Source organism: Sus scrofa, chromosome 1, assembly GCF_000003025.6.
Source record: "Sus scrofa isolate TJ Tabasco breed Duroc chromosome 1, Sscrofa11.1, whole genome shotgun sequence".
In the NCBI taxonomy this organism is placed as follows: domain Eukaryota; kingdom Metazoa; phylum Chordata; class Mammalia; order Artiodactyla; family Suidae; genus Sus; species Sus scrofa.
Window position 1 is genome coordinate 243,065,184 of NC_010443.5, and position 20,070 is coordinate 243,085,253.

General features: G+C 39.8%; 1 protein-coding gene across 1 annotated transcript; it reads right to left on the minus strand.

Moving 5' to 3' along the window:
- Positions 485–19,633, minus strand: LOC102158534 (bile acid-CoA:amino acid N-acyltransferase-like). Its single transcript, XM_021075620.1, is given in 4 exon segments — positions 485–913; positions 916–1,207; positions 4,190–4,392; positions 18,639–19,633. Coding segments are annotated over 4 exon segments (1,263 nt in total). The 5' UTR covers positions 19,105–19,633; the 3' UTR covers positions 485–611.

Genomic DNA, 20,070 nt, shown 5'->3' on the forward strand with positions numbered 1-20,070 from the left:
GTTCAGTTTTGGTAATTTTTTTCCCTAGAGAATTGCTATAATTGTAAACTGAAATATTTTAGGGCAGTTGGAGCTCTAAGTTTATTTCTAAAAAATATAAACCCTTCAGTTTATGATACTGGATTAAACAGAAACCATTTTGCCCTTTCCAAAGTCAAGGCATAACTATTCTCAGCCCTTCTGTCTTCTCTTGCCATAACTTCCTTCTTACAAAAAGGGATCAGGAGTTCCCGTTGTGGCTCAGCAGTAAGGAACCTGACTAGCATCCATGAGGGTTTGATCCCTGGCCCCCGTCAGTGGGTTAAAGTATCCAGCTGTGGTGTAGGTCACAGATGCAGCTCGGATCCAGCATTGCTGTGGCATAGGCTGGCAGTTGCAGCTCCAATTCAAACCCTAGATTTGAATTCCCAAAACCCTGGGAATTTCCATATGCCTCTGGTGCAGGCCTAAAAACAAAAACAAAAAACAAAAAAAGAAAGGGAGATAGAGCTCTTGCATGTGTACATGCACGACCCCGTGTGTGCAAAATCAAAAGCATTGTTCCATGAAAATGAAGTGGAATGTGGTAAAGCATCCTATTGCTTCTCCATATTCAGGAATGTTTGCCCCTTTCAGAAACGACTGGTCACAACTGGAATAAGGTGCTTCCTGAGAAACTTCTGGATCTCCTTCCAAGAATGTTCTTGTGTAGCTCCATGTGGGATCACCTCTCCTCTCCAGTACATGGCAATGTGAAAACTGGGGACATTGGAGCCACAGCACAGTGGGGAATGGGGGGGTTCTATCAGGTGGCCTGCCCCTGGGTAAGACTGTAGGGTCCAGTTTTTCTTTCCATGTCTCTTCAGCCGTTCTGTGGCTTGTTGTGCGTGTGCTTTGCTGTTGACATTCTTATCTTCTTCTCCCACAATGAAAGGAAATGTCCCTGGGCCTTTTCAATGGGGAGAAAAGCAGCCTTATTGGCGTTATTTTTATTTTCCTCAAAAATGTTCTGTAACTTTATGAATCCTAAGTTAGAGATGGAGCTATATTGAGGAGAGAAGCCCAAAGTTTGACTTATCTGATCATGATATACGTGTGGAACGTCAATAATAAAGTTGGGCCCGTTAATAAGCACCGTAGCTGTGACTTGTTTTAGGTGAATAGCCATGGAAAGTCCAATCTCTGCTCCTCTAGAAATGGAGACTATTCCAATGCCTGGGCCTAGGATCTGTAAAAAAAAAATAAAAAATAAAAAATAAACTGAACCCTCAATTAAATATAAATGGAAGGTCAAAAGAGGGAGTGCTCATACCCTGCAACAAGAGCAGAGCCCAACAGGTAGAAAGACTCCTCTTCTTTCAAGGCAAGGACTCAGCCAAGAAAAGCCATGGACTCTTTGTTTACTCACAACTTCCTTTTTCCCTCTAGAAAATCCTTCTTCCTTTGCTGTTTGGAGACTTGTATGTTGTTCACCACAGTGGTAGACCCCAAACTGCAATCTCTGCTAATCCTGAATAACCCCATTTTTGCTGGAGAAATATCTGGCATTCTCTTTATTTTCAGTCAACATTTGGTGGTCCATACAGGGACCAGAGGAGCCCCACCAAAGGCTCTTGAGGTGGTGAGCTAAGAGGTCTAATACCCATAATTGAGCCCTTCATTTCCCACAGCTTTTCTCATCTACCTTGGTGTTTGAAGGTACATCTTTCTCCTGAATTTGAGCCTCTGCCTTCTGTGGACTAAGAATGCCACCCGCCATATCAGTAAATAAAGGAGGTAGCAGGCATCAAACCACCAGCCACTACAGAGCTGTCCCAAATGGTGAGCCCTGAGGAAACTCCAGATGGAAACAAACAAGATGCTGGCCCTAGATAGCTAAGGTGCATATCAAAGAAACAATTTCAGTGAGCCTAGACTCTTATATTTTCCCATACAGATAAGTGCACGAATTAACTTGAAATGTCTGTTTTTCTGTAATTAATAGTAATCTTTTGATGTTCCCATGACCTGGTTTTGTTGCAAAACTCCTGCCTATTCTGGATCTTCCCTTGTGTCTTTGGAGCAGTCCCTCAGAGGTATCTGAGAGGCTGCTTCCTGGGCTTGAAGTCCTCAGAAAATCCACTGAATAAAACATATTGCTCAACTTTTAGGTTGACCTCCCCCCGCCACCCAGTCGACACCTCTTTGCATTTGAAGTTCTTCAGGCTGTATTAAGGATCTATGTATTTTAAGGTTTCACTTTTTCTGGTAAAAGCCTTGTTATGAATGCAAGTACTCATTTGGCACGTCATCTGATTCAGAGATTAGACTGTTTTCAACTGAAACTGACTGAGAGGCCATCATCCCACTTCCTTCAGATATAGGGGCTGTTTTGCTGAAACTGGGTCAGGTCAGCCATCAGCCCATTCCTTTGGAATAGGAGCTATTCCATGGGGACTGGTTGAGAAGACTTTGGTGTAGGATGAAGCTGTTCCTTCAGAACTGGCTGGTATTAGACCTGCAGACACTTTGAAATTGAAGCTGTTTAAATCGAGCTGTTTGGTTATAAACTATTGGAAAGTTGCTCTTTTACTCTATAGCAAAACCTCTGAGAAATGGGATCCCAGTTATCTAAATATTTTGAGGGTGCCCCCCTGCACTGGGACACCAGTCAATTTTATGTTTAAAAACCTTGGTTCCTTCTTGTGTGCAATTTTATTTTATTTTATTTTATTGCCACACTGAGGCATGTGAGCATGTAGAAATTCCTGGGCCGGGGATCAAACCCGCACCACAGCAGCGACCCAAGCCACTGCAGTGACAATACTGGATCCTTAACTCACTGTTCCACAAGAGAACTTCCCTCATGTATATTTTAACTAAATGGACGGATGTGACCAAAGGCAACTTACAATATCAATGGCCATTATGGATAATTTTTGAAATTCCTGAATTTAATTTTCTTAAAATGAAATTGGATTACAATAGCTTGAAAATCTGCAGAACTGAATGGAATGCCTATTTTGATTGGTATTTTGAAATGATGGAATAAAATTTATGCTTTGAGGCAGGACAAGAAAATTTAAGCATAAAATTCTCCCTGTCCTTCCTATGTGCAATGTGCATCTGCCTTATACATTAATCAGACCACCTCAAGGCAGGAATGCCTGCTCAACCATAAAGATTGTTTTTCTGGCTTTGTATACCAGCAAAGTAACTCCTTAAAAGATAACATTCCTTTCCTAATCCTGTAAGGGGTTATGGTGATCCCTGGCTGGCTTTGTATATGCTTATCTGGACTATGAATCTTTGGTGAACTTTATGTAAAACATCAGTGTGTTGTCTTGATGTAGGATCCTTTGTTTGAAGAATGTATATAACTGTGCCTTTGACTTCTAAACAATCAAAACAGTCTTCAGACCTTTCTGAAAGATCATCTCCTAGGTTTTAATCTTTCTTTTCTTTTTTCTTTTTTTTAGGGCCATACCTGAGGCATATGGAAGCTCCCAGGCTAGGGATCAAATCAGAGCTTCAGCTGCCTGCCTACATCACAGCCATGCCAGATCTGAGCCACATCTGTGACCTATGCCAATGCAAATTGCGGCAACAGTGGATCCTTAACCCACTGAGTGAGGCGGGAATCGAACCTGCAAACTCATGGATACTAGTTAGATTCGTTTCTGCTGAGCCACAATGGGAACTCCTAGAACTTTTTTTTTTTAATGATACAAAATAAAGCCTATTCAAAAAAATGTAGAATATCTGTTGGTTAAGAATGGTGATTTAATTATTATCAGAGAAGGTGATAATAATAATTGCTCAGACTTATTGACTATTTAGTGCTGTCAGTTACTCAATAAGTACTTGGCTTCTATTATCCCCCTTAATTTTCACAATAACCTTGTGAAGTTGTGTCACTACAATGTTATTTAATAGATGAAGAAACTGAGGATCAGGGATTTTTAGTAACTTGCCCAAATTTCCAAAGCCCAAAGGGATGGAGCAACCAAATTCAACATATTCCTGCCTGAATCCAAAGCCAATGCTAACGTCCTATGCATTTTGCCTTTCTGAGCAACTAGATGTGAAAGAAATTATATGAGTAGTGTAAACATGTAACTGACTTTCAAGTTCACTGAGGAAGAATCGTACCTGGAAGTTAAAGGAAGTCACAGAATATCATGGTTATTAACAAATTGGGACTGAAACCTACTCAAAAGGTAAAGATTACCTTGGGATGTCTCAGGAGAAAGTTGACAGCTTCTTCAAAATATTCCAAATCTAGTTTCTCTAGTTTGGGAGGCAGGTCTTCATAGTTACAGTAAGCCAAGGCCAAGGCAGCAGAGCCACGACTGGCCAGGAGACTGGCCCAGGATTCCATCAGTCCACTAAGAATTCCAAACAAATCAATTACCCCCGGGAAATGGCCCTCTCCTGAAAAGTAAAGAAACAAACACACAAACAAAAAACTCAGAATTGAGTATGAATGGAAGGTGAGGAAAAGAGAAGAAAAATAAGAAAACACAAAGAATAAAGGCATCACAAGTTTTAGAATTAATGTACATACAAAGAGGAACTTATACCCATCCTCCTTAAACTTTTCCAAAAGGTTGAAGAAGAAGAAACACTCCCAAAGACATTCTATGATGCCACCATCACCCTAATACCAAAACCAGAAAAAGATACCACCAACAAAGGAAACTATAGGCCAATATCTTCGAGGAATATAGATGCAAAAATTCTCAACAAATTTTTAGCCAGCCAAATGCAACAACATATGAAAAAGACCAAGTGGGATTCATCCCAGGTTCACAAGGATGGTTCAACATATGCAAATCAATCAAAATCATACACCACATTAACAAAAGAAAAGTCAAAAACTACATAATCATCCCAAAGGATGCAGAAAAAGCATCCAACAAAGTCCAACATCTATTCCTGATCAAACTCTTACCAAAGGGGGTATAGAGGGAACATACCTTAACATAATAAAAGCCATTTATGATAAACCCACAATAAATATAATACTCAGTGGAGACAAGCTGAAAGCCTTCCCATTAAAATCTGGAACAAGACAAGGATGCCCACTCTCACCATCATTATTAAACATAGTACTGGAAGTCCTAGCCACAGCAATCAGACAAATAAAAGATATAAAAGGCATCAAAATTGGAAGAGAAGAGGTAAAATGTCACTGTATGCAGATGACATAATACTATATATACAAAATCCTAAGGACTCAACCCAAAAGCTACTCAAACTGATCAACAAATTCATCAATATAGCAGGATATAAGATTAACATTCAGAAATCAGTCACATTTCTGTATATTAACACTGAAGTATTAGAAAAAGAACACAAAAATACAATACCTTTAAAATTGCACCCCAAAAAACCAAATACCTGGGAATACTCCTGATCAAGGAGGTAAAGGACTTATATGCTGAGAACTATAAAACATTAATCAAGGGAATTAAAAAAGATTCAAAGAAATGGAAAGATATTCCATGCTTTTGGGTTGGAAAAAATAATATTGTAAAAATGGCCATACTACTCAAAGCAATCAACAGATTTGATGCAATCCCTATCAAATTACCCATGGCATTTTTCACAGAACTACAGCAAACAATCCAAAAATTTATATGGAACCACAAAAGACCCAGAATTGCCAAAGCAATTCTGAGGAACAAAAACCAAGCAGGAGGCATAACTCTCCCAGACTTCAGGCAATATTACAAAGCCATAGTCATCAAGACAGTGTGGTACTGGGACCAAAACAGACAGACAGACCAATGGAGAACAGAGAACTGAGAACCCGGAAATAAACCCAGACACCTATGGTCAAGTAGTATTTTTAAGCCAAGATACAGGAGTTCCCGTTGTGGCTCAGCAGTAATGAACCCAACTAGTATCCATGAGGATGTGGGCTCCTGGCCCTGCTCAGTGGGTTAAGGAACTGGTATTGCTGTGAGTCGTGGTGTATGTTGCAGACGAGGCTTGGATCCCATGTTGCTGTGGCTGTGGTGTAGATTGGCAGGTACAGTTCCAATTGGACCCTTAGCCTGGGAACTTCCATATGCCGCAGGTGTGGCCCAAAAAAGCAAAGAAAAAAATTACAAAAATAATCAAGCTACACTCATAATCACTTTCTTTCTTCTTTTTGCAAGGTGAGAAAACCTAGAAATATTTCGTTTGAAAATTTCCAATACTCCTTTAAATCAAGTCACTTCTTTTAAATATGGATAGGGCCAGTCTTTCTTAGCTAAAATCACTCATACAAGAATAAAATATGCAATTCCTGCATCATAAATTACTTTCAGCATGTGGGCTCTGCTTTCTTTTGGAAGCAAGCTGCTGCCCATACAAACACTGAGTATAGAAGGATGCTCTTACTATCCCTATTTTGGTATAAGATTTCATCACTATATAGTGTTAGGTGAATGTAACAGAGCAATGTTAAATCAGGATTATAGCTCACAATCATTTTGGTACCTTTTTGTTGAAGCCATATACCTCTTTGAGAACCCAGTTAAATCCATGGTCCCTCTCATCAGTAAAATGCAAATATAAGCATGTACAACGTGCATATATTTTCAAGATCTTCATTTTTCCCAGAGCCTTTTTGAATACCTTTTTATAGATTAAGAGGCCTTGGCCTAATTAATGGTTTCTTTACTCCAGCACTATAGAAAGGACTCATTATGGGTTCACAATTCTTGACTGCAGAGATTAAACATGTTAGTGAATACGGCTACCAATGAAACCTCTGGATATTATGCTGTTAGACATTCAGTCAGCTTTAATTCTGACACAGATACAAGACTGAAAAGGTGGAGTCTATTGAAAGTTTATACACTAATTCTTTTTTTTTCATTTATAATCATTTTTATTTTTTTCCATTATAGCTGGTTTACAGTGTTTTCTCAATTTTATACTACACAGCAAGGTGACCCAGTTACACATCCATGTATACATTCTTTTTTCTCACATTATCCTGCCCCATCATAAGTGACTAGACATAGTTCCCAGTGCTATACAGCAGGATCTCATTGCTTATCCATTCCAAATGCAATAGTTTGCATCTATTAACCCCAAATTCCCAATCCATTCCACTCCCTCTTCCTCCCCCTTGGCAACCACAAATCTGTTCTCCATGTCCATGAACTTCTTTTCTGTGGAAAGGTTCATTTGTGCTGTATATTAGATTCCAGATATGTGATATCATATGGTATTTGTATTTCTCTTTCTGACTTACTTCACTCAGTATGAGAGTCTAGTTCCATCCATGTTGCTGCAAATGGCATTATTTTCTTCTTTTTTATGACTGAATAGTATTCCATTGTGTATATATGCGTCTTCTTTTTTTTTTTTTTTGCTAATGACTCATATTTATTATGACATATTTATTCACATTGGTAACAACATCTGACTTTCAGGGGAAACAAAAAGCACATCTTTTTTATTTTTAGCTAGATGTACTAAGCCTTAGTTTCCAATGTTTTCTAGTTTGGTATGATTTTTTTCTAAATTTTAAAAGTTCTTCATTTTTTATGCCATCTTTTACTCTTTTAAAAAGTTTTCTTTTTGACATCCATTCCCAAGTCCTCACCCTACAACACCCCCAAAATTAAATAATCAAAAAAAAGAGTTTTCTTCTTGTAATATTGGCTGTGTGATTATAGAAACTTTGCCATAATTATTTCATTAGATTTTATTAGATCATTAATCAATTTCAGCTTGCTAGTTTGTTTAAAAAATGTATTTGCATTGCTCTTACTACCTATATGTCTTTAAATATTTCACAGCAATTTCCAGAAAAATAAAAATTTAATTATTAACCCCTCTCAGAACACACATACGCAAGCCTAAAACCAACCATAAGTTAGAAGTTTATTGACACATATAAACATATATTCTAATAATAGTTATCTATAACTATTCTTAGAGAAATTAGAAATTACATCACATTAATAGATGTAATACTATCATACACAGAAAATGTTTGGGTGCTAGTTTTTGGACTATTTCCATGGCCCGTGTGTTAAAGATCCATATTTGAATTTTTTTTTTTATTTTCCCAGTGTACAACAAGGGGATCAAGTTATCCTTACATGTATATATTACATGTACATTTTTTCCCCCACCCTTTGTTCTGTTGCAACGTGAGTATCTAGACAAAGCTCTCAATGCTACTCAGCAGGATCTCCTTGTAAATCTATTCTAAGTTGTGTCTGATAATCCCAAGCTCCCGATCCCTCCCACTCCCTCCCTCTCCCATCAGGCAGCCACAAGTCTCTTCTGCAAGTCCATGATTTTCTTTTCTGTGGAGATGTTCATTTGTGCTGGATATTAGATTCCAGTTATAAGTGATATCATATGGTATTTGTCTTTGTCTTTCTGGCTCATTTCACTCAGTATGAGATTCTCTAGTTCCATCCATGTTGCTGCAAATGGCATGATGGCATTCCTTTTTATGGCTGAGTAGTATTCCGAATCCAATCATCTGTTGATGGACATTTGGGTTGTTTCCATGTACTGGCTATTGTGAATAGTGCTGCAATGAACATGCGGGTGCATGTGTCTCTTTTAAGTAGAGCTTTGTCCGGATAGATGCCCAAGAGTGGGATTGTGGGGTCATATGGAAGCTCTATGTATAGATTTCTAAGGTATCTCCAAACTGTGCTCCATAGTGGCTGTACCAGTTTACATTCCCACCAACAGTGTAGGAGGGTTCCCTTTTCTCCACAGCCCCTCCAGCACTTGTTATTTGTGGATTTATTAATGATGGCCATTCTGACTGGTGTGAGGTGGTATCTCATGGTAGTTTTGATTTGCATTTCTCTTACAATCAGCGATGTTGAGCATTTTTTCATGTGTTTGCTGGCCATCTGTATATCTTCCTTGGAGAAATGTCTATTCAGGTCTTTTGCCCATTTTTCCATTGAGTGATTGGCTTTTTTGCTGTTGGGTTGTATAAGTTGTTTACATATTCTAGAGATTAAGCCCTTGTCTGTTGCATCATTTGAAACTGTTTTCTCCCATTCTGTAAGTTGTCGTTTTGTTTTCTTTTGGGTTTCCTTTGCTTTGCAAAAGCTTTGCATTAGATTAGGTCCCATGGGTTTATTTTTGCTCTAATTTCTATTGCTTTGGGAGACTGACCTGAGAAAATATTCATGATGTTGATATCAGAGAGTGTTTTGCCTATGTTTTCTTCTAGGTGTTTGATGGTGTCCTGTCGCATGTTTAAGTCTTTCAGCCATTTGGAGTTTATTTTTGTGCATGGTGTGAGGGTGTGTTCTAGTTTCATTGCTTTGCATGCAGCTGTCCAGGTTTCCCAGCAATGCTTGCTGAATAGACTTTCCTTTTCCCATTTTATGTTCTTGCCTCCCTTGTCAAAGATTAATTAACCCTAGGTGTCAGGGTTTATTTCCGGATTCTCTATTCTGTTCCATTGGTCTGTCTGTCTGTTTTGATACCAGTACCACACTGTTTTGATGGCTGTGGCTTTGTAGTATTTCTTGAAGTCTGGGAGAGTTATGCCTCCTGCTTGGTTTTTGTTTCTCAGGATTGCTTTGGTGATTCTGGGTCTTTTGTTATTCCATATAAATGTTTGGATTGTTTGTTCTAGTTCTGTGAAAAACGCCATGGGCAATTTGATAGGGATAGCATTGAATCTGTAGATTGCTTTGGGTAGTATGGCCATTTTTACAATATTGATTTTTCCAATCCATGAACATGGAATATCTTTCCATTTCTTTACATCTTCTTTGATTTCTTTGATTAAAGTTTTATAGTTCTCAGCATACAGCTCCTTTACCTCCTTGGTCAGGTGTATTCCAAGGTACTTGATTTTGTGAGGTGCAATTTTAAAAGGTGTTGTATTTTTAAATTCCTTTTCTAACATTTCATTGCTGGTATACAGAAATGCCACTGACTTCTGAATGTTAATCTTATATCCTGCTACTTTGCTGAATTTATTAATCAGTTCAAGTAGTTTTGGGGTTGAGTCCTTAGGGTTTTCTATGTATAGTATCATATCATCTGCATACAGTGACAGTTTGATCTCTTCTCTTCCTATATGGATGCCTTTTATTTCTTTTGTTTGTCTAATTGCTGTGGCCAGGACTTCCAAAACTATGTTGAAGAGCAGTTGTGAGAGTGGGCATCCCTGTCTTATTCCATATTTGAGTAAGAAGGCTTTCAGTTTTTCCCCATTGAGTATTATATTTGCTGTGGGTTTATCATAAATGGCTTTGATTATGTTCAGGAATGTTCCCTCTATACCCACTTTGGCGAGGGTCTTGATCATGAATGGATGTTGGACTTTGTCAAATGCTTTTTCTGCGTCTATTGAGATGATCATATGATTTTTGACCTTTTTTTGTTAATGTGGTGTATGATGCTGATTGATTTGCATATGTTGAACCATCCTTGTGAACCTGGGATGAACCCTATCTGGTCATGGTGTTTGATTTTTTTTATGTGTTGTTGGATTTGGTTGGCTAAGATTTTGTTGAGAATTTTTGCATCTATATTCATCAATGATATTGGCCGATAGTTTTCTTTTTTGGTGGTATCTCTGTCTGATTTTGGAATGAGGGTGATGGTGGCATCATAGAATGTCTTTGGGAGTATTCCTTCTTCTTCAACCTTTTGAAAGAGTTTAAGGAGGATGGGCACCAATTCCTCTTTATATGTTTGATAGAATTCGCCTGTGAAGCCATCTGGTCCTGGACTTTTATTTGTAGGGAGTGTTTTTATGACCTCTTCAATTTCATTTCTAGTGATTGGTCTGTTCAGATGGTCTGTTTCATCTTCATTTAGTTTTGGCAGGCTGTTAGATTCTAGAAAATTGTCCATTTCTTCCCTATTGTCAAACTTGTTGCCATATACTTGTTCATAGTATTCTCTTATGGTTTTTTGTATTTCTGCAGTATCCATTGTGATTTCTCCTTTTTCATTTATAATTTTGTTTATTTGGGTTCTTTCTCTCCTCTTTTTAGTGAGTCTGGCCAGGGGTTTGTCAATTTTGTTCACCTTTTCAAAGAACCAGCTCTTGGTTTTATTAATTTTCTCTATGTTTTTTGAGTCTCTATTTTATTGATTTCCTCTTTGATCTTTATAATTTCCTTCCTTCTGCTGCCTTTAGGTCTTTTTTGTTCTTCTTTTTTAATTCATTTAGGTGGAGGGTTAAGTTGTCAATTTGGGATCTTTCTTCTTTTTTGAGAAAGGCCTGTATCGCTATAAATTTCCCTCTGAGCACTGCTTTTGCAGCATCCCATAGATTTTGAGAGGTTGTGTCTTCATTATCATTTGTTTCAAGGTAGTTTTTAATTTCCTTCTTGATTTCTTCATTGACCCATTGGTTTTTTAGTAGCATGTTGTTGAGTCTCCATGGAGTAGGTTTTTTCTAATTTCTTTTCCCATGGTTGATTTCTAATTTCATGGCATTGTGGTCAGAGAAGATACTTGAGATAATTTCTATGCTCCTAAATTTATTGAGGTTAGCTTTGTGTCCCAATATGTGGTTGATTCTTGAGAATGTTTCATGTGCACTTGAGAAGAATGTGTATTCTGATTTTTTTGGATGTAGTGTCCTGAAGATATCAATTAAGTCTAACTTTTCTATTGTTTCCTTTAGGATCTCTGTTGCTTTATTGGTTTTCTGTTTAGAGGATCTGTCCATTGATGTGAGTGGAGTATTGAAGTCTCCTACTATGATTGTATTCCCATCAATGTCTCCCTTATGTCTGTTAATATTTGTTGTATGTATCTGGGTGCTCCTATATTTGGGGCATATATGCTGACGATAGTAACATCCTCTCCTTGGATGGATCCCTTAATCAATAAGTAGTGTCCTTCTTTGTCTTTCTTTATGTCTTTTGTCTTAAAGTCTATTTTGTCTGATATGAGTGTTGCAACTGCTGCTTTTCTGTCATGTCTATTGGCGTGGAATATTTTTCCCCACCCTTTCACTTTCAATCTATATGTATCCATTGTCCTAAGGTGAGTTTCTTGTAGGCAGCATATTGAAGGTTTTTGCCTTTTTATCCACTCAGCCACTCTGTGTCTTTTGATTGGGGCATTCAGTCCATTGACATTTAAGGTGATAATTGATAGATGATTATGTATTGCCATTTTGAACCTCGTGTTCCAGTTGATTCTATGGTTCTCCATTCTTCCTTTCTCTGTCTTTTTTTTTTTTTTTTTTTTTTTTTTTGGTTGGATGGTCTCTGGTTATTATCTGCTTGAGTGTTTTTTTTTTTTTTTTTTCATTTTTTGCGAATGCAATATTTGGTTTTGGCTTCTGGTTGCCCTGTTTTTTAAGTATGCTAACCCCTTCCTATAATTGTGTTTTAGCCTGATGGTCCTGTAAGTTCAAACACTTCATTACTATATTGAAATTAAGAAGAGAGACATACAAACAAACAAAAAGGGTCTACTTATTTCCTAACATCCCTTGCCCACATTTTATGATTTTGATGACTCTTTTTTTATCTTTTTAATTTTATTTTGTTTGAAACATGTTCGTGATTAAATCTGTATGCTGGCTTATTTGAGTGACTGCTCTCTGATAGTGGTTTCCTCAGTCCTAGTTCTTCCTCTTCTTTTTCTTTTTTTTTCTTTTTTCTTCCCTTTTTTTCTGGTTTAGAGAAGCCCTTTCAGTATTTCTTTTAGCCTGGGTTTTGTGTTGCTGTATTCTTTAAGTTTTTGTTTGTTGGGAAAAAATTTTATTTCCCCTTCTATTTTAAATGATATTCTTGCTGGATAGAGTATTCTAGGTTGCATATTTTTCCTTTGAGCACTTTAAATATCTCTTGCCATTCCCTTCTGGCCTGTAGTGTTTCTGTAGAGAAATCAGCTGATAATCTTATGGGGGTTCCCTTGTAGTTAACATTCTGCTTTTCTCTTGCTGCCTTTAGGATCCTCTCTTTATCACTAACTTTTGCTGTTTTTATTATTATGTGTCTTGGTGTGGGTCTATTTGGATTCAACTTGTGTGGGGCCTCTGTGCTTCCTGTATTTTGAACTCAGTATCCTTTAGATTTGGGAAGTTTCCAGCGATAATTTCTTCAAATATATTTTCCATCCCCTTATCTTTTTCTACTCCTTCTGGAATTCCTATCATGCGTAGATTGACCCACTTTATATTATCCCATAGGTCTCTTATATTGCTTTCCTGTTTTTTGATTTGGTTTTCTGTCTGCTGTCCTGTTTGTCCATTATTCTATCTTCCATACCACTGATTCGTTCTTCTGCATTATTCATTCTGGTTTTTACTGCCTTTAGTTCAGTTTGTATCTCTGCAAATGAATGTTCTAGTTTTTCTTGGCTCCTCCTTATATTTTCTACTTCCTTTCTGAGTGTATCCGCATTATCTTCTCTTAATTCTTTCAGTATTTTCACTATTTCTCTTTTGAACTCCAGGTCTGTCAGACTGCACAGATCTGTTTCATTGTTGACTGTTTTAGGTGAGTTCTCCTGTTGGTTTAACTGGGGATGATTTCTCAGCTTCTTCATCTTGCTTGTTGTTTTCTTTTCCCTGGGGGAGTTGTACTCTCCGTGACCAGGCAGTGTTTGCCTTGTCACTGCTGTGGAATGTTTCCTGAGGGCTGGCGTTGTTGGTCAGTCTTTTTTGAGGCAGTGTGGCTTTTCTGGAGTGTTGATGGGGCTAACAGTGTTTCTTTGAAGCAAAGGAGGGCTTCCTGAGGGCAGACAGGACTGGGAGGTCCACACCACAATGGTATCAAATTTCACTTGGTCATGCAGAGCTTGCTCTGGTGTTTTTAGGCTGTGGGGTTCTTTCAGGGGGTTGGTGGTGTTGGGCAGCTGTTACTCAGGAGTGCAGCACCCCTGAGGGCTGTAGCAGCTAGCTGGGTCACTGAGAACCCAAGAAGCTCTTCCCTAGGGCAGCCCAACTCAGAAGGAGGAGGGGGGGGGGGGGGGGGGGGGGGGGGGGGGGGGGGGGGGGGGCAGCCCGACTCAGAAAGACTGTCTGAGAATTAGGCAGATCTTTTCACACCCCAGCCAGGCTTGTTGTAGCTTTTCTGGGCTGCAGGGGGTCCTTCAGAGAGATGGCAGTCCTTTGTAGCTGTTCCACGAGAGTTTGGCTCCCCCTGACAGCTGTGGAAGATAGCTGGGCCTCTGGAACCTACGATGCTCCTCCCCTGGGCAGCCCAACTCGGAAAGACTGTCCGAGAATTAGGCAGATCTTTTCACGCCTGGCCAGGCTTGTTCTAGCTTTTCTGGGGTGTGTGGGGTCCTGTCAGGAGCTGGCAGTCCTTTGTGGCTGTTCCACAGGAGTTCAGCTCCCCCTGACAGCTGGAGGGGCTAGCTGTGGCACTGTGAACCCAAGAGGCTCTTCCCCAGGGCAGCTCGACTTGGAAAGACTGGCCGAGAATTAGGCAGATCTTTTCTCGGCCTGGCCAGGTTTGTTGTAGCTTTTCTGGGCTGCAGGCCTTTTCTCGGGGGCTGGTGGTGTTTGGTGCTGCTCCGCGGGGGTGCAGCCCCTTCAAAGGGCAAGCAGGCCAGTGCAGAGAGAGCCCCTGTGGTGGCAGGCTTCAGGCACTTGTTGAGGCCAGCCCTCCTGGATGGCAGGCAGCCCCAGGTCCAGCGAGTGCGTAGGGGGTGGCAGGGGTGGGGGAAGGGGGTGCACTGGGAAGCACAGCTTTCTGATAGCTAGCGGGCAGGTAAGCTTGCTGTGGCGTGGGGAGTATTCTATGGGGACCACCCCTTCTTCTCTCCCCTCCCCAACACGGGCGCAGACCAGGCTTTTCTCCCAGGTTCCCTCTGATGTGGCTTTCCACTTCCCCGTCCCTAGAGAATTGCTCCCTCCCGCTGTGACAGCTTTGCTTTCTAGTCTCCCAGGCAGTCTCTGCCCTGTCAAACTTGACAGACCAGTTTCTAGACCTCCCAAGCAGTCTCCACTCCACTCTGCCCCTCCAGCCCTTTCCCAGGGACTAACCTCCAGAGCCGAGGTCTCAGTGCCCAGCCCCCACCCAGGAGTCTCAATTTTTGGTGACTGTGCCCATAGTTCAGATGATCCATTCGGTTCTTGATCTGCTTTTCAGAACTCCGACTTACTGCTACACTCTTCTCTGCATCTGGAAATTGCTCCTGTTCAGTTGATCTTTCAGGCGAGTAGCTGACTTTCCAGGGGGTGGGATCCCTTTCTCCTCCACAGTTCCCTTTCGGGAGCACCCATCCTTCTCTCACTCTCTTTTTTCTTGTTTTACCTAGCAATGTCACGAACTTCTTGCCGTTATTGGAGTTTAGGTTCTTCCGCCAGCGATTGGTTGATGTTCTGTGTGAGTCATTTATCCTGTAGATGTGTTTTTTTTGTTGTGTTTGTGGGAGAGTGTGAGCGTGTACCCCTACTCTTCTGCCATCTTGTCTCCTCCTCGCCATGTCTTCTTAATCCAATCATCTGTTGATGGACATTTGGGTTGTTTCCACGCCTTGGCTATTGTGAATAGTGCTACAATGAACATGCGGGTGCATGTGTCTTTTTCAAGGAAACTTTTGTCTGGATATATGCCAAGAGTGGAATTACTGGGTCATATGGTAGTTCTTTGTTTAGTTTTCTAAGGTACTTCCATACTGTTTTCCATAGAGGTTGTACCAACTTACATTCCTACCAACAGTACAGGAGGGTTCCCTTTTCTCCACACCCTCTCCAGCATTTGTTATTTGTGGATTTATTAATGATGGCCATTCTGATCAGCGTGAGGTTGAACCTCCTGGTAGTTTTGATTTGCATTTCTCTACTAATCAGTGATATGGAGCATTTTTTTTCATGTGCTTGTTGGCCATCTGTATATCTTCCTTGGAGAAATGTCTATTCAGGTCTTTTGCTCATTTTTCACTTGGGTTGTTGGCTTTTTTGCTGTTGAGTTGCATAAGTTGTTTGTGTATTTTAGAGATTAAGCCCTTGTCAGTTGCATTCCTTTGAAACTATTTTCTCCCATTCTGTAAGTTTTCTTTTTGTTTTCTTTATGGTTTCCTTTGCAGTGCAGAAGCTTGTCAGTTTGATTAGGTCCCATTGGTTTATTTTTGCTTTTATTTCTGTTGTTTTGAGAGACTGACCTGAGAAAACATTTGACAGAGAATGTTTTCCCTATGTTCTCTTCTAGGAGTTTAATGGTGTGTCTAGTCTTATATTTAAGTCTTTCAGCCATTTTGAGTTTATTTTTGTGTATGATGTGAGGGTGTGTTCTAGTTTCATTGATTTACATACAGCTGTCCAGTTTTCCCATCACCACTTGCTGAAAAGGCTGTCTTTTTCCCATTTTATATTCTTGCTTCCTTTGTCGAAGTTTAATTGACCATAGGTGTCTGGGTTTATTTCCGGGTTCTCAGTTCTCTGTTCTCCATTGGTCTGTCTGTCTGTTTTGGTCCCAGTACCACACTGTCTTGATGACTATGGCTTTGTAATATTGCCTGAAGTCTGGGAGAGTTATGCCTCCTGCTTGGTTTTTGTTCCTCAGAATTGCTTTGGCAATTCTGGGTCTTTTGTGGTTCCATATAAATTTTTGGATTGTTTGCTGTAGTTCTGTGAAAAATGCCATGGGTAATTTGATAGGGATTGCATCAAATCTGTTGATTGCTTTGAGTAGTATGGCCATTTTTACAATATTATTTTTTCCAACCCAAAAGCATGGAATATCTTTCCATTTCTTTGAATCTTTTTTAATTCCCTTGATTAATGTTTTATAGTTCTCAGCATATAAGTCCTTTACCTCCTTGATCAGGAGTATTCCCAGGTATTTGGTTTTTTGGGGTGCAATTTTAAAGGTATTGTATTTTTGTATTCCTTTTCTGATACTTCAGTGTTAATATACAGAAATGTGACTGATTTCTGAATGTTAATCTTATATCCTGCTACTTTGCTGTACAGTAGAAAAAAAATTGTATTGGGGAAATAAAAATTAACATTTTAAAAAATGAAAAAAAAATACTACTTGAGGAGCTTCCATTGTGACTCAGTGGTAACGAACCCGACTAGTATCCATGAGGATGGTTTCTGTGAGCTGCAGTGTAGGTCACAGATGCAGTTTGGATCCAGTGAGCTGGAGATATATATATATATGTGTGTGTGTGTGTGTGTGTATATGTATATGTATGTATGTATACACACACACACACATATATATATATATATATCAATCACTTGAATACATGAATGGGGATATTTTTACATCTTCTGATTGACAGTACTTAAGAGTACTGAACATCTCATCTTGGGAAAATATTGCTGTTAAGAATTTCCTTGAGAACTAACTCAACCCCTTTTGGGCCCACATAACACAGCGCTTATTTGTACCCCTACAGATCAAACACCCAAATCAGGAGACCCAGCACATTCAGTGTCCAAGAGGGTTTACAAATAGCACACCCAGCACATCATCCCAAAGTGAAAGGCTTACACTAATACTCAGATTTATAACTGAGATAGGATAATAGAGGCACAGAAATTTGTGCCACTTCTTTTTTCATGCCTACGCACATTACAGACAAAAGTGCATGGGTCATGGTGAATTTGGAAGGGGAAGCTTTTTTCCTTCTAGACTATCTAAAACTCTATGTTGTCAAGAAACCATCTTTAACACATCATGTTTCCTTAACCCATTTCAGTTCTAGAAGGAGACTATTTAAAGAAAGAAGAAGAAAGAAAGCAGAATGAGAGGGAATACATCCTAGTGATATGGTGGCTGGTCAAAGCATATGTATGAATAAAGCAACCTAAGACACACCTGAAATCTGGACCTACTGAGGGCTATTTCTGGGAAATTAACTTTGCTTCATTCAGTCCCACAATAAATGCTGAGAGGAGTTCCTGTCGTGGCGCAGTGGTTAACGAATCCGACTAGGAACCATGAGGTTGTGGGTTCGGTCCCTGCCCTTGCTCAGTGGGTTAAGGATCCGGCGTTGCCGTGAGCTGTGGTGTAGGTTGCAGACGCGGCTCGGATCCCGCGTTGCTGTGGCTCTGGTGTAGGCCAGTGGCTACAGCTCCGACTGGACCCCTAGCCTGGGAATCTCCATATGCCGCGGGAGCGGCCCAAGAAATAGCAAAAAGACAAAAAAAAAAAATGCTGAGAAATGCACCACAGATGTCTTGAATCACTTATTGGTATGTGACAGCACTATGAGAAACTGTGAGTGTTTTAGTAAGTTTTATAGCCATTAGGGAGCTTGTTATATTAGCTGGTGATTTATGGATATTCTACAGATATGCAATATTCATGGAACTAGAGAGTATAAAATTTCTCTGCACCCTCTATATTTGTTAACATATTTCAATCCATTATATCGTCATGCAATGACCTATGCCTGAATTAAAAGTGAGACATAACAGAACCCCCAAAAGAGCTGGGACATGGTTCCATATCAGGATGTGGGTCTTCAGATAGCTGGGCTTCAATGCAAATGAGTGTCACATAAATCCAAAGCTATGGAAATTCTATAATGCAGGGATTCCATAAACTACTCCAGAATTGTTGAGATAAAACTTGAGTTGGAATGGCATTATTACCACCTTGTTCTGATGCAAAGTTAACCCCAATTCTAAGTCAGGAATGGAATGCTCTATATTTTATCCATATCCAGGCTAACCTTCTAGAAGGATAATGCATTCGAAAAAGGAAAATCAAGATGACAATCAGCAGGGTAATTCTACTCACGTGGAGGGATAAAAAGTACTCCCCGAATGTGGCCTTCTTTGCCTTGGGTCCGGGTGACACCAGGTGCTACATACCACCTCTCTAAAGTCAGGCAGACTATTGGAGGAGTAGAGACAATGTGGGTCAACAGGACAGCTGGATCACAAAGTTTTAATTGGACCTGAAAGGGGCTATTCATCACATCTCTCTTGAAGAGTTTAATTCCAACCTTCTCAGATTTCAGGGACCAGAAGAGACCCATGGGCTGGACTCCTACATAATCACCTCCAAGAGAAGCAGCCTGCTTCAGGTTCACCTCACCAACTTCGTTGGCCTTATAGTAGACGTAAGAATGAAACATGTTCCTCCTTTCATCTTCCAGTGATGCCTGAAGAAACACTATCTGAAATGGAGTCAGGCCTGTAAATCGGATATGCATTGGCTCATCATCAAGTGCACTCAGAGGCGTAGCTGTCAGCTGAATCATTGTTACAGTGTGGCACCTTGGGTGATTCTTCAGTAATGCCTTCAGTGGACCTCAACACAGAGAGAAATATGGGAGAGTGAAATAAGGAAGGGAGAAGGTTAATGCAAAGTGAATTGGACCAGGAATCAGGCTGCTTGGGATTCAGCTCTAACTCTTTAGTTCGTTAGCAAATATCCTCACATAATCTTAGGCCACAAGATCCCTAGGAGCATACAACAAATTTCGAAAAGATAGAAAACCAGGTGATATGTTTTATAATAATAATGAACCAGGGTTGTGGAAACAGCAGCCAAAACAAGCATGAAGGATATCAATCACAATCTGCCATCTAGAACACTTAAAAAATCAAGGGCAGTGGAGAATTGGAGTGAGAGGTGGGGTTGAAAACAGGGGAAATGTTGCTGAATGTCTCTATGTAAGGAACAGATGACTCCAGGACTAATCACCTCCCTGACTCCTGTAAACACACTGCCTTGGCATCTAAAAATTTACCTACAACCGAGCTTATAAAAAAAAAAAAAAAATAAGGTTTTGGGAGTTCCCATTGTGGCTCAGCGGATTAAAAGCCCAACTGGTGTCCATGAGGATGCAGGTTTGATCTCTGGTTTCACTCAATGGGTTGGGGATCCAGCCTTGCTGCAAACTATGGCATAGCTTGCAGATGCAGCTCAGATCTGGTGTTGCTGTGGCTGTGGTGGTATAGGCCAGCAACTGCAGCTCTGATTCCATCCCTAGTCTGGGAACTTCCATATGCTGCAGGTGCAGCCCTTAAATAAATAAATAAATAAATAAATAAATAAATTTTTTAAAAATTAAAAAAACAAAAATATATATTTATATAAGGATCTTTTCAAAAGAATGAAAATAAAACTTCTATGGAGAACAAGGAGGCTGGCATATATTGCTCCCTCAGAGGGAAAAAAAATACTCCTAACTTTTGTAGTCAGGATTTACCTAGCTACCTAG